This window comes from Manacus vitellinus, unplaced genomic scaffold, assembly GCF_001715985.3.
Source record: "Manacus vitellinus isolate BGI_N305 unplaced genomic scaffold, ASM171598v3 scaffold_12_pilon, whole genome shotgun sequence".
NCBI lineage: Eukaryota > Metazoa > Chordata > Aves > Passeriformes > Pipridae > Manacus > Manacus vitellinus.
In genome coordinates this window covers 14,343,931-14,356,696 of record NW_021938949.1, presented here as the reverse complement: position 1 = coordinate 14,356,696, position 12,766 = coordinate 14,343,931, and the positions used below count along the sequence as shown (strand labels likewise).

Genomic DNA, 12,766 nt, shown 5'->3' with positions numbered 1-12,766 from the left:
TGTCTCTCAAACCAGCTCAAGTCCTCCTCCCTACTCACAGTCAGATCAGTGCTTCTGGGCTCAGTCTAAGCCTCCAAACAACGAGCCAAGTTTGGTTTCTGCCTCCTTTGATGCAGCTTTCAGAGCACTTCAGCACAAGGATGTAGCAGTGCTGCTACAGTGTCAGCTAAAAAACACAGCCCACGCAGCATCTGCAGATGCTTCAGAGAAAGTTTGCCTGTATTTCTTGATTTCTTTTCAGGAAAGCCTGTGTATGAGAAGAACACTCTTCTCTGTAAAATATTTGAGCAATCACTAGTAACTACTCCAAAAAAACACAAGTCAACCCTGAAACAGAAGTTTCTTTAAAAATAACAACCTTCCTTTCCTTCCAGAAATCCCATTTTTTTTAGCAAGTATAATCGATTAAAAGATGAATTATATTAAAAACTGCGGTTTACACAGCAAATGTGACAATTATTCTGAGCACATCAATAAATAAAACCCTTTTTCACCCTCACAAACATGTCCACCAGCTTCCAGTAAAAGACTGCAATTGGCAGGAGGATAATTTAGTAGTGACTGGCAAGTAAGACTTCTATAAATCCCTGAACTACAAATACAAGACGTGATGCTGAACACAAGGTAAACAGAACAGACTCAGCTGACAATGCTTGGAGAAGTTACATGCAACAGATTGTATCTGCTACATGGAAAAGATTTTTTCATTGATGAGATGAATGCCACAATCAGCACCTTGATACAACAAAGATCCTGCAAATCAGAGAGCCAAATACGGAATATGATCCATTTCAAGATGGAAGCACCTATTTAAATGTTTATACGTTTAGAAAAGCAGATTTCTTTATTCTATTAGTAAATTTTGCTACCTTTAAAGTGCACTGAGGTTATTAAAATATTCTGAACCTGAATTATTAATGAGGAAACTGGCTGAATATTCTATGAATATTTTAATAATGATCCAAATACCGGATGCAATACCAGCACATGGCTAATACTGATGCTTCTGAAAGCCTCCTAGCCTCTGCAATTCTTCACAGAAATGAGACTTTAGGAGGTAATTGCAAAGCTCTGAGTTTATGTTTAGTTTGGGACCTTCTGTTTGAACTTTAACTTCTAAGAGAATTTATTCTGTGTGCTGTTTTGAATACTGATGCACTTGCAAACAAAATTCGATCAGAACCTTGTTTTTAATATTTTTTACATTAGTTGCAGGAGTCGCTATGCCAGCTCACAAAGCCTGGTTCATTAAGGCATTCTCTGTACAAAGCACACTACATTCCTTCAGCTGGTTCTTTTTAATTGCTAAGACATCATACAGAGCAACAACAGGTACTAGTCACAGTGCTTGAGAGAACACAGCCTTATCTCAAAGTCCTGCTGGTGGTCCGTGCTGCCCCCATTCCCTGTGCCTCACAATGCCTGTGGCTGGTTCCCAAGCAAAGGGGATGAGAGCTGCACTTTTTTTCCCCCCAGTCTTATCAGTCGTTTCTTTATGTGCTAAGCTGGAATAACAAAAATCACCTCCAAATTTCTTGAACTCAGAAAATCATCAGAAAGCTGGTTTCTATGATCCAGCTGGAAGCATCAACCTTTCATCTTCCTGCTCACCTCTTTCGCAGGAACCATTAAATTCACTAATTTCACTCAAGAGGTATCTAAATTCTCTTTATGCATTCTGTATCAGCTCAGATTGATGCCCCTTGCTAGGAATAACAGCAAAGGGAAACTGCGTATTTATCAGAGAAGCCCCTGTCTCTCATTTTTTTTTATCTTTTGAATCTCTGAGCTGTCCATTACACACACACATCATGCTGCAAACCAGGTTAGCAAGAGAGTAACTGCACTGGTGTGTAAATAATGCAACAGCAAGCAACTAATCTGAGTTACAGGACTTGGAAAAGAGGTATCATCCACTTACGTGAGTCTTCAGGAATGTTTTTGCAACTGTAACATTTTGCAACAGCACTACTTTCTATCTGTGTCAATGCTTCCAGCTGGATCACAGAAACCAGCAGAGTGGGCCAAAGCTCCTCACCAGGCTGAAATTCCACCAAGGCTTGAGAGGCTTTGATAAGCCTTTTGTCAACTACCTTCAGATACTTCTCCCTACCTTCATACCCAGTTCTGAGAGGAGTCAGTTGGCAGCTGACAGAAACTGCTTGACGGCAGTTTTTTGGTTAAAAAGTCCACACTATTCTGAATGAAGAGCTGGGTGTCTGATTACCTGTCAGCCTTGATATAGCCTGGGTTTCATCAGCTGTTTGTGCAGCCTAAGTTCCCTTTGCCTAATGTGTACACAGACCAACTAGTGGACAAATTCTTTTACTACCTGACCAGTGTGTTATGTACTGGCTATATCAAGAGCAAACACTGTCAGGCTTTCTATCTATAAACACCACTACTAAGAACATAAACTAAACAGAGCTGTTCTTGCCAGTCAGTGTTAACTCACATGATCTTCTCTATTCACCCTCCAAATACCATGGCCTGACAAAGACATTTAACATCTTTTACAAAAGCTTTTGATAAGAACAGAATTCCCTGTTTCACTCTCAGCTAGTTGCTCTGAGCAATAAATCAAAGCCCTCTGAATGAGATTAGGTAATCACACAAATAAAATGCATAGGTTAAAAGCAGACCTCATTTTTATTTTATTATGAGACTCTGATTATAGGAAACTTTATCTTTGCCAATGATACAGAGGCAATCCAACCATGAGATGCTTTTGTCCTGAATTTAAACCCTATTCTCTTCATGAACATTACTATTTTCTATCAGTATTCTATGTGTCTTCAATACAAGAAAGTAAGCACTTTTTTGACCTTCAACCTTAAACACTGGTTTTTCTCAAAAGATCACTCAACATTTTTGCACAAATCTAACTAAATGTTTATGCCCACTCCTGAATGTATCTCACGAGACAGCATGGAACATGAAATCAGAGTGGAACGAATCCCACTCATATGCTGTCCCCCTTCTCCCAACTCCATTTTATTTAGTTCCTCAAAATGAGCAGTCCCTGCCCATATCCTCTCCTAAGAAAAGAAGTATCACTGCACATTTTCCTCACTAAACTTAATAGACTTCAGTGAATTAAAAATTTTTTACCTTTCTTTAAATAAACCCAGACACATCTACTTATAATTTTCTGATCTTCTGCAACAGAAAAAGACTGTACACCCTTTTTTCCATTTAATGGACCAACAAAAAGACCCCCAAAACACACCTCCCCTTTTATTAACAGGACATCAATACTTATTTCTTCCTTTACATCTGCAAGTAAAAGAGCATCAGAATTGAGGGGAAAATATGTTCATCAATGGAACAGTTACCACTGACTTACCATACAAAGACAAAAGCAGAGCACAGCTGCCACCTGACAAGAGAGCAGGACAGATAAGGATTCCAAACATCCTGAAGGAATTGTGTAACTGTCACTATTCAGCAAAGCCCCAGCTGCAGCACGTTTAAAGGGATGGATCACAAAACATAACAATGGACAGTATCACTTTGGGCAATTTTAAAATGAGTATGAGGAAAAAATCCCAAGCCCTCAGAAGTCTAATCCTATTGTACAGTGTGTTAAAAGGATGCCTGTACAGAAAACCAGCAGCCACAACTACAGAGGGTTTCATTTTTTAATGAGCTGCAGTTCAGAGAACACAGGTAAGATATGGATCATTTTCTTCTCAAAATCATAACAATAAAGAAGCCAAACAAACCATGCTTTTATCAAGTATTTACTTACCATCTTCCATGTCTTCTTCAGTGTTGTTATGTCCATCAGCCATCGCTACATTCCCATTAATGACAGGATTTTGAGTAATTCTTGGAGGATCATCTGTATCTCCAGCTAAGACAAGAAAAAATATGTAAAAATTAACCAGCTGATTAATAATCAGAAATTAACATTTTTGTCTCAGGTAGCACTTACAAGACATGCCGATGGTGCACACTTGCACAGAACAGTATCTACCTTAATTATAGCACAGCAATTGTACTGGTATGTGTCTAACTACAATTCTTCAGATAGATGAATATTTATGGATGAAGAAGAAAGTCCACATTAATGTGGAATACAAATATCATTAACTGATTTCTAAGTTTTCAAACAGTCTCACAGTCAGCATCTCATAATCAAGTCTCATTAACTAAAAACTTTTTAAATCACTTTTTCTGGCATTCTGCATTTTTACACAGATACAAGTTTCTAATAGCAGACTTTCTAAATTAACAATTTACTTTAAGACTTCTTCAGTGTTACTGTTTTTTTTAAGAAAAAACCTAAACCTTTAATCAAATGTAATGGTAAGATTTATATCTTGGGGAAAATTGGAAAGGAAATCCTTTAAGATTAAGGAACATTTTAGATACAACATTTTCCAGCTTTTAGTCATCATTGCTATTAAGTTTTGCTACAAAGACCATTTAAAACATATGTAAATGCCATTAAACCAAGAGATATGAGACAACTTGATGAACTAAACACCACTATTTTAAAGATGCATTGCTTTGATGAACACACATCTTCCTGATTCATCCAACAACCGAACAACACCTCCTTTCATCACTTGTGCACCAAAAGCCAATGGATAGTTTCAGCATGATTACAGGGAAGTGGATATATTCTTGGATAAAGTGGCTTTTATCATCAAACTGTAAAACATATAACCCCTTGCAACCACCTCAAGGACAAAGCACTGCTCAAAAGACACTCTAATTTAAAGGGTCTGAGGGGTTTCTTATTGCCGTGCTAGTCCTGCTATTAACTTGTATATTCTGCTACCTCTCAAAAGCCCCAAGGCTGTAACCAAGAACAGTTTTATACCCAAAACTACACACAAGTTATTGACTGTGTGTGCACCAGGGATAACAGTTCCCAAGGGGCACAGCACGATCCCAGTCCTGGGCACGGCCGGGCTGGTGCTCCTCGCCCGTCAGCACCCTGGACAGAGCCGCTCCTGCCGCCGGCCCCGCCGAGCTCCCACGGCCTCTCTGCTCCCCAGCGCTCGAGGGGACGCCCGGGGACCAGGATGCCTAGGATTGGGATGCCCAGGGACCAGGGTGCCTAGGATTGGACTGCCTGGGGACCAGGGTGCCTAGGATTGGGATGCCCAGGGACCGGGATGCCTAGGATTGGGATGCCCAGGGACCAGGATGCCTAGGACTGGGATGCCCAGGGACCAGGATGCCTAGGATTGGGATGCCCAGGGACCAGGGTGCCTAGGATTGGGATGCCCAGAGACTGGGACGACACCTGGCTATTTGCAAGAACTGCCCAGAAGCATGGAGGCAACCAGCCTGGACGCTTGTCTTCTACTGGATTGCAACTGAATTTCTCCTGTACAGAAGGGACAAACACCAACAACAGCAGGAATTGCTGTGAGATCACCACTGAGGACCTTTAAAAGCCAGGGAGTTCGTGCCAAGGGTTGGATAAGCCATGAGAGAAGTGCAGTAGGATCAGTCACCAGTTGCTTCACAGTCTTTCCTCTCCTTACAGCACAAGGTGCTTTTGCAGCCTCATTCCAATTCACAGCACACAAGAAGATACTTTCACACCCAGCACTCCTATTCTGATTGTTTACTCCTGTAGTAAATCCGCAGAACCAGTAACCTCTGCCCTCACCTCATCAGAAACGGATCAGGTTAGAGACTTACTCCTGGATTAGAGCTCTGCAGATCACCAACTCCCTGCTCCATCACGGCTTTCGGGGCTTACTGGGGTGCAGCAGATCCCACCGAGGCACGAGCCAAAGGGATGTTTGGAAGTGTCCAATCTGCAGCACCCAGGATAACATGTGCACCACCTCTCTTATTTCTCAGAATTAGGACAAAAGCAAAATCAAGAATGACTTAAAACTTTTGATTTGGTTAGAGAAAGGTTTGCAGGAGATTGCCTCCTGTGTGATAGGGCTGCAGGAGTCCCTACCCAGAGCGACTGGCACTGACAACGCTGCAGCACGGGAGGACAGCAAGTTAAAAGAGAGATTAACTACAATAAAATTATTGGGGGAACAGGTCTGAACTGCTGCAACTCAAGGGCAGGAAAAGTGACAAAAAGAAGAGTAAGAAGGAAAGGTGCCCAAGTTCATTTCCATACTCTGCTCTCTTTTTTTGCCACTTTTTAATCTTTTAACAGGATGGTGCTGGTCTAAGCAGGACCAGTCCTCAGCAATGCAACAGTGGCAAAAGTGGCAATGGTTAGCAGAGGAAAGAGAAAATGCAGAAGAGATCATAGCAAAAGCAATCAACTTGAGCACAGGCAGGTTCTGAGAGATACTGTTTAGTGATAAGACAAATGAACCATGATGAATGCCTCTGCTGCTTTTTTTGACAAATATTGACATAGAGTTTGTTATACAGCTTTCAGAGATGGAACCCAGATAACACCAGTCAATGCTTTTGGCTTCTGTGAACAAAGGAAGTTTTTTAACTGCTAATAAAATTCAACTACTACAGCAAATCCTTTACACAAACAAAACACAATCCCTTTTCAACAGATGTACTAGCAAGCAGTATGACAAAATATATTTTCTACTACAGCATTTAAAACCAGTAATTTATGTTTTCCTCTGCTGTCCTTAAGAGCTCATAGGAAAGAACTGTAAAATCATACTAGGATTTAATTAAGAAACATGTTTTCCTTTGCCTCAAGCAGAGGCAATGCCACAGAATTATTCAAATGATACACTACAGGGTTAAGAAAGAGAAAAAAATACCTGTCCACACTGGCCAGGAAAACCTTCCTACCAAACATACTACTTAATACACTGCTGTCTTTAATGCAGCTTAAACCACAGTGTGTCAACATCACCCCAGTCATGTCATCTGCCCATTCCCAGACCAGAATACCCAGTTTTAATCATATCCTTAGAAAAAATTAGAGGTGCAGCCTATTAATCAACTGAAAGTTAACATAAACCACATCAATTAAAGAAGTATTACAACAAAGCATGAAGTGACCTTGTGAATAGGGAATGTTTTTAACTCTTTAAATACAGTACTGCAAAATATGAAATAAATAAAGCTTTCAATAGTAAAATTTTAGACACTGTCAGACTGTTTGGTGAAAAGCATTCAAGTTGTTTTCTACCTCCTCAAAAATGCAACACCTAACCCATTGTAGATATTCTTTCACTACAAAAAGGAATGCAAGGCAACATGAAAAATAGTGATTACAATGAAAAATAGTGATTACAATTTCTTCTGAAACATTTAACATCATATATGATTTTCTCTCTGCCCATGCCACTGCATTATAAACAAAAAATACATCTTGAAGAGTTTAAAGGGGGCCTCTGAGTTTGGAGGTTAAGACAACTTCCAAGAAGAGACATTTCAGACACTAGTGAGTTCGTAAAAAAAAAAAAAAAAAGCTTTATTTACTGCAAGATCATGAATGCTGAAATGAAATCAAGTCTAAACAGTGAGGTATGGAACCAGAATGGAGCTGGAGCACCCCAACACTGACTGGGAGGCTGGGAAGAAGTGTCAGTCACCTTCCACAGACCAGTGACTGGCTCCTATGGAAGTGACTCTGCAGGTGCACGCTCCTCATCGCTCAGTAACCCAGCCTGGCACTGAAGGGTTGAGATGAAAGCCTGAAAACAAAACGGTTCTTGCAATTGCTGCAGGGCAGGAGAGAAGGAAAAAAATTGCTAAATTCTCTGAAACTTCAATTTGTCATGCAGTGACAGACCTGACAGAAACTATTTAAAAAAAAAAAATCTTCTTGTTATGGACTATGACCTCAACATTATCATATTCAAATAGTCACACTATGAGGCAATAAGAAGAAAAATACCAATTATTTAAAAAGACTGTATTCAAAAAAGCCTGTTCAGATGGATTTGGCCTATTTACAAGATGAACTCAGTGTCACTGTAAGATATGTTGCTCTGTTTTTCTACTGTTCACAGTAATTCAAATCTACAAGGAAGGAACCTCAAAGTTTGCAATAATTTTTTTCCTATTAATGAGAAAGCAGAAAAGATTTTGTCAAGTTCGTGTGCCTTTCAGCACAACTTAAATCCTGTTTTAAGACAGGAGCACCTTAGAATGTGATCTCTCTGAGGTGCAGGACACAGTTGCTCAGCAGTAAACACGTGCTTGCAGTCACATGTGGGCAAAAGCTACAGAATGACTCTGCAGCAACTTAATTACGACACAAACTATCACTATTTTAACAACGATGACAAGGAACTTTACTAGCTTTCAGTCATGAGTCATATCACACCAAGTAGTCAAAGTCTGAAAGATTATCTGTGATGTCTGTCATTAACTTTTGGAGCTGGTAGCCACAGAGGAGAAACTGAAGCACTCTCTCGAGCAGGTTATGAAACATTTGTTTCCTTTTGAGGTTAAAGAGACCACAGCAGAGGAGTAATAGTGGTACTAAAAGCTTGGTTACAGTTATCACACACATCCGCCTCACACTGGAAATCACCAGCGCCGAGGGCTTTCACAGTCCCTACGGTTTGCACAGACCTCCAGAAGTGCCCCAGCAATCCCAAAAAGGAGGGGGGAGCTGCACCAAGGGCAGCATCAGCAGCCCCAAGGGATGTCAGTCATTCACTGCTGGCAGAAGCTTGAAAAATATGAACCAAACTTCATATCCAGAGTGCTGCTTTAGTGGGGGAAAGCTGAAAACACACAACTTTCTCCTCTGCTGCTGGACTAAATAGACATTCCAGTATCAAAGCCGTCATAGAAGTTTTAAAGGGTCTTTTAATACTTAAAAAAAATAGATAAATAGTACAGTGTGTACAGATATGACAAATGAGGGTCTGTGTGTGTGAATTCCAGTGGATGAGTGAACTTGCAGTAAACACTAAGAAAAGGGACTTACTGAGCAAAAATATAGGGTGGCAGGAAGAATAAAGTCAGAGAACGTAAAACTCTCAGAAAAATGAGAAAAGTCCATCCTGTAGCAGCCAAATTACATGAGCATCGTATGCACTGTATGCTGAACACACAGTCCAGGTCCAGCTTTGCACCTCAGTGTCAGAACTCCAACCTGTAACACTCCCCTGGGGCAGCCCAGCAGAGCTGCTGCTCCTCAGCACTCCCCCCAAACATCTCTTCAATTGTGGAACAAACTATAATCTCTTCAAAAGTTTTTAATAATCAAGTATTTTTCAATGCTTCAGTAGTTTAAATAAATCAAATAAGCCTCCAAAACTTCAGTGCATAATTCAGAATTCCAGTCTGTCACGGATAAGCAGCACACGAGTAAAAAAAAAATAAAATTAAAAAGTCACCATCGTTAGAAATCTTAAAGAATAAACATTCTGTGACTTCAAGTGCTATTATAAATACCATCTCTTTTACCACCAAATCGGCCTTTGCTGTTGTAACTATTAGGTAGCACATCAAAATACATAACTGAGAAATTCCCAAAGCAAGCAGTAAATGCTGTGCTCTCTGGAGCACTCACCCAACCGTGGTGGTGCAGAGAAGACACTGATGGGACTCATTCAGAAAAACCTTAAAGCAAGAATATTCTTGAAAGGAAACGGGAAAGTTATAATAATGTGAAGAACAAATACCTGTCTTCAGCTGGAAAAAATGATGGCAACAAGTTAATTCAGAACTGTGTAGCAAGGACTCCCCAGACCACGTCTGTAAGTGCTGCAGGCACTCAAGTGAAACAGTGAGACTGTAACAGCTCACAGGAAAACTTGTGGGCTCCAGCAACTTGCTTCTCCCACCAAAGTCTGGAAACCACTGCTAGGAAAGCCAGATGAATAGGCAGTGCTCCCAGGAGGCAGGGTTTTAAAAAAAATCCAAACAAAACCCAAACAAACAAAAAAACGGACACACAAACCAAAAAAATGAAACCAAAACAACCACACACGCCAAAGTTAGCCAACCTCCCAACTCCACAATCTGAATGTAATTAAGTCACAGTAGTCAATCTCTGAACTACTAGAAGTGTTCAAAGGAAAAACTTTCCCACATTTGCTCTGAAAGAACTCAGCATTTCCAAAGTAAGAGAAACTATTTGGCCTCTAATCCCTACCTGAAGTTAAAATAGAAACACCACTTATTGCACAAAGGGACTCAAGAGAAAAGGAATTTAATGAAAAGTGTTCTACACAGTTTCATTTTTCTAAGACAGTCCTAAGTTGCTGTAATGAAAAATCTGAAGAGGTATCAAGCAATTTCTGTAGTGTGGCTGCCTTTCAAATGGCATCCAAAACCAAAGCATTTCACCTAAAACATTTTAAAGGGATGAAACAGTAAAAGAGAATGAGATTAGTTTGGCCAGCAGGATGGGAAAAAGGGAAAGGGAAGTACATTAAATGATCCTATGGACTGATGTCAAGGTGTAGATAACAGCTATCAAAGGTGTGTAAACATCATGTCATTTGTCTTTACAGTTAAAAAGTTAATTCTCCCATTAGCAAAATTCTGGGTAATTTGCTCTGGTTTCATTTATTATTCTTCTTCCTTCATGGTTCATTATTTGATCTGGTGCCAGAAGGGTTATCTAGAAATTTAAGACACTTAACAAGAAAGTTATGAAGGACAATGACCAAGCCTTAAAGGAAAAAGGCTTCTAGAGAATTATCAGGAGACAAGAGCCAAGTTTACAGACTAAGGGAAAGGTGTTATGAGCATAGGAAGTGAGCAGATTTCTAGCTAGGGAGACAACATTTAAAGATCTTCAATGCTTTCAAAATTTGCCTTAGCAAATTTAGAAAGAAAGGAGAAAGGACATTTATTTACTCAAGAGCAAGTAGTCAACGTCAGATCTTAAAAAAAAAATAGAAACAGTATTGTATGGAAATCTCTTACTCTCTAATTGTCATCTGAAACAAGTAATTACTGCATTATTGACTGGGAATTGCAAATCCCCCACAGAAGGAGATGATGCTACACGAGACAGCAATTGAAGAACTGGGATGGGACAACTTCCTGGAAGCAGACTCACCATTCCTGCCATGCCTTCAAAATCTGCAGCAATGACTAGACAGACAGTAACAGAGCAGCCAGCACTTATCACTCTGATCAATCACTATATTGCTGCTGCCTTGTGCTCCCATCACTGTCTGCCTGGCCAAAAAGGGCATTTTGGCAAAGCACAGGATGGTCACGCTGGTTTTTAATTGTGTCAGTGTATCTAATGAATGGAAAAAATTGTATTAATAGATTACATGACTGGTCTGTTCTTGGATAAAACAAAGCAGTTGTAATCCTGAACACTGAACAACATGCATGAATGATACCAGTCTGTAAGGTAAATAGTATTAGAATCTTCATCCCACTGAGACAGTTATCTCCACGTGAAAATAAAAGGGAGGCACGATGTAACTTTATGGATGGAAAAATAGCTGAGAAAGAAGAGCCTACCCAGAACCTGCTCCATAAACAGGCAGTTTGCTACAGTAACTCATTTATCTGCTGATTTTGAAGAGAGGAGCAGTCTGGTAACACTTTACAAAACAAAACTTTAGGTCTTAAAAACGTGATTAACTTCTTACAGATACATATAAAGCATTTACAGTATTACCAATACAATTACTCAGTGGATTTAAAGCTGCTAAGAAGTCATTCCCAAAAATTTACTAAAACAAACAGTGACTACATTACTGCCTGCTTTCAGCAGTTTAACCCATTGCTTTATGAATAATTCAGTGTTAGATGAAAGACTGCATGAACCAGAGTTCAGTCTGGACACCAACAACACACCTGTAATTATCCAACAAATTTACAACTTTATGCTCCTGCTGAAGGACTTGTTACAGACAGCCTTTCCATTTTAAGGAATCTTTCACATGCTTTTTAAGCTCCAGGTGCTTAACAACTGGGATAGACAACAGTACCAGCATGAGTTTTATTCCAGCACAGTGAAATTATTTATCACAAAGATATCAACCTGCCTGTCTCACTAACCCATTACACAGTGTCACAACCTCTTGGCAGTCACCAGGACAAGAGAAGGTCTGCTGAAAAATCTTTCACAGTTCCTTTTCTTAATCTCAAGAGCTTTGTTAGCTTAGGTTATGTTTCCAGAAAACTATCAGATCAGGAAGAAAGGCAGGAAGACTGCTTCTGGCTACCCTGTAATAGTCAAAAAACAGTAACTAGAACAGTTGACAAGACAAATTATTTTCTCCCATGATAAGGAAAGGCTGAAACATCAGAAGTGTCATGACCTATTATGGCAACAGCTCCTGGACTTGCACTACCTTCTCCTTGCTGCATCTAGAGCAAGGCTACAGAAGCAACTCCCCTAACTCGTCATGTCTTGTCTCTGCACATTCCAGGGATGGCAGTGTGATTACATCTCTGCTGAAGACTGGGCACTCACTCCCAACCTACTGAACACACCCTAAACAATGTGTTTTTCCAGTATCACACCCCTCTTTATTTTTTACTGCTCTACTGAGTAATGGATTTCTCTATTGCAACAACAAAGGCCGAGCTCTGCAGCATCACTACAGAGGCTGAAAAGCTACTCACAGAAAGATGAAGTTCTGACAGAGGGAAGAAAAGGATGCACACTCAGCTGGAGCCAGGGCAGTCCAAGGGCCATAGAACACTGATGTTTGTGCATGACATTAATACTCAGCACTGTGGACACATTCTTGGTGTTTTAAGAAAGGTTATTAAAAAGTAATTAAAATGAGTTTATTTGAATAATAATATGAGCACATTATGGAATTGGTGATTCTGCTCTCATTACACCTCCCTCTTTTCTTGTGAAAGTCTAGAAAGCACACACCTTCACCACCTGGACCAGCACGATTTTTAT

The 12,766-nt window shown here is 40.1% G+C and overlaps 1 protein-coding gene across 1 annotated transcript in view; it reads right to left on the bottom strand.

Annotated features, from left to right (window-relative positions):
* The window catches only part of USP7 (ubiquitin specific peptidase 7), a 39,655-nt gene extending 35,803 nt beyond the window's left edge, over positions 1 to 3,852 (bottom strand). The window contains exon 1 of the mRNA XM_029957758.1: positions 3,752 to 3,852. Within this exon, the coding sequence (XP_029813618.1) occupies positions 3,752 to 3,794 (43 nt within the window). The 5' untranslated portion in view covers positions 3,795 to 3,852. The remainder of the gene's footprint in view (positions 1 to 3,751) is intronic.
* Between the last annotated feature and the right edge of the window lie 8,914 nt (positions 3,853 to 12,766).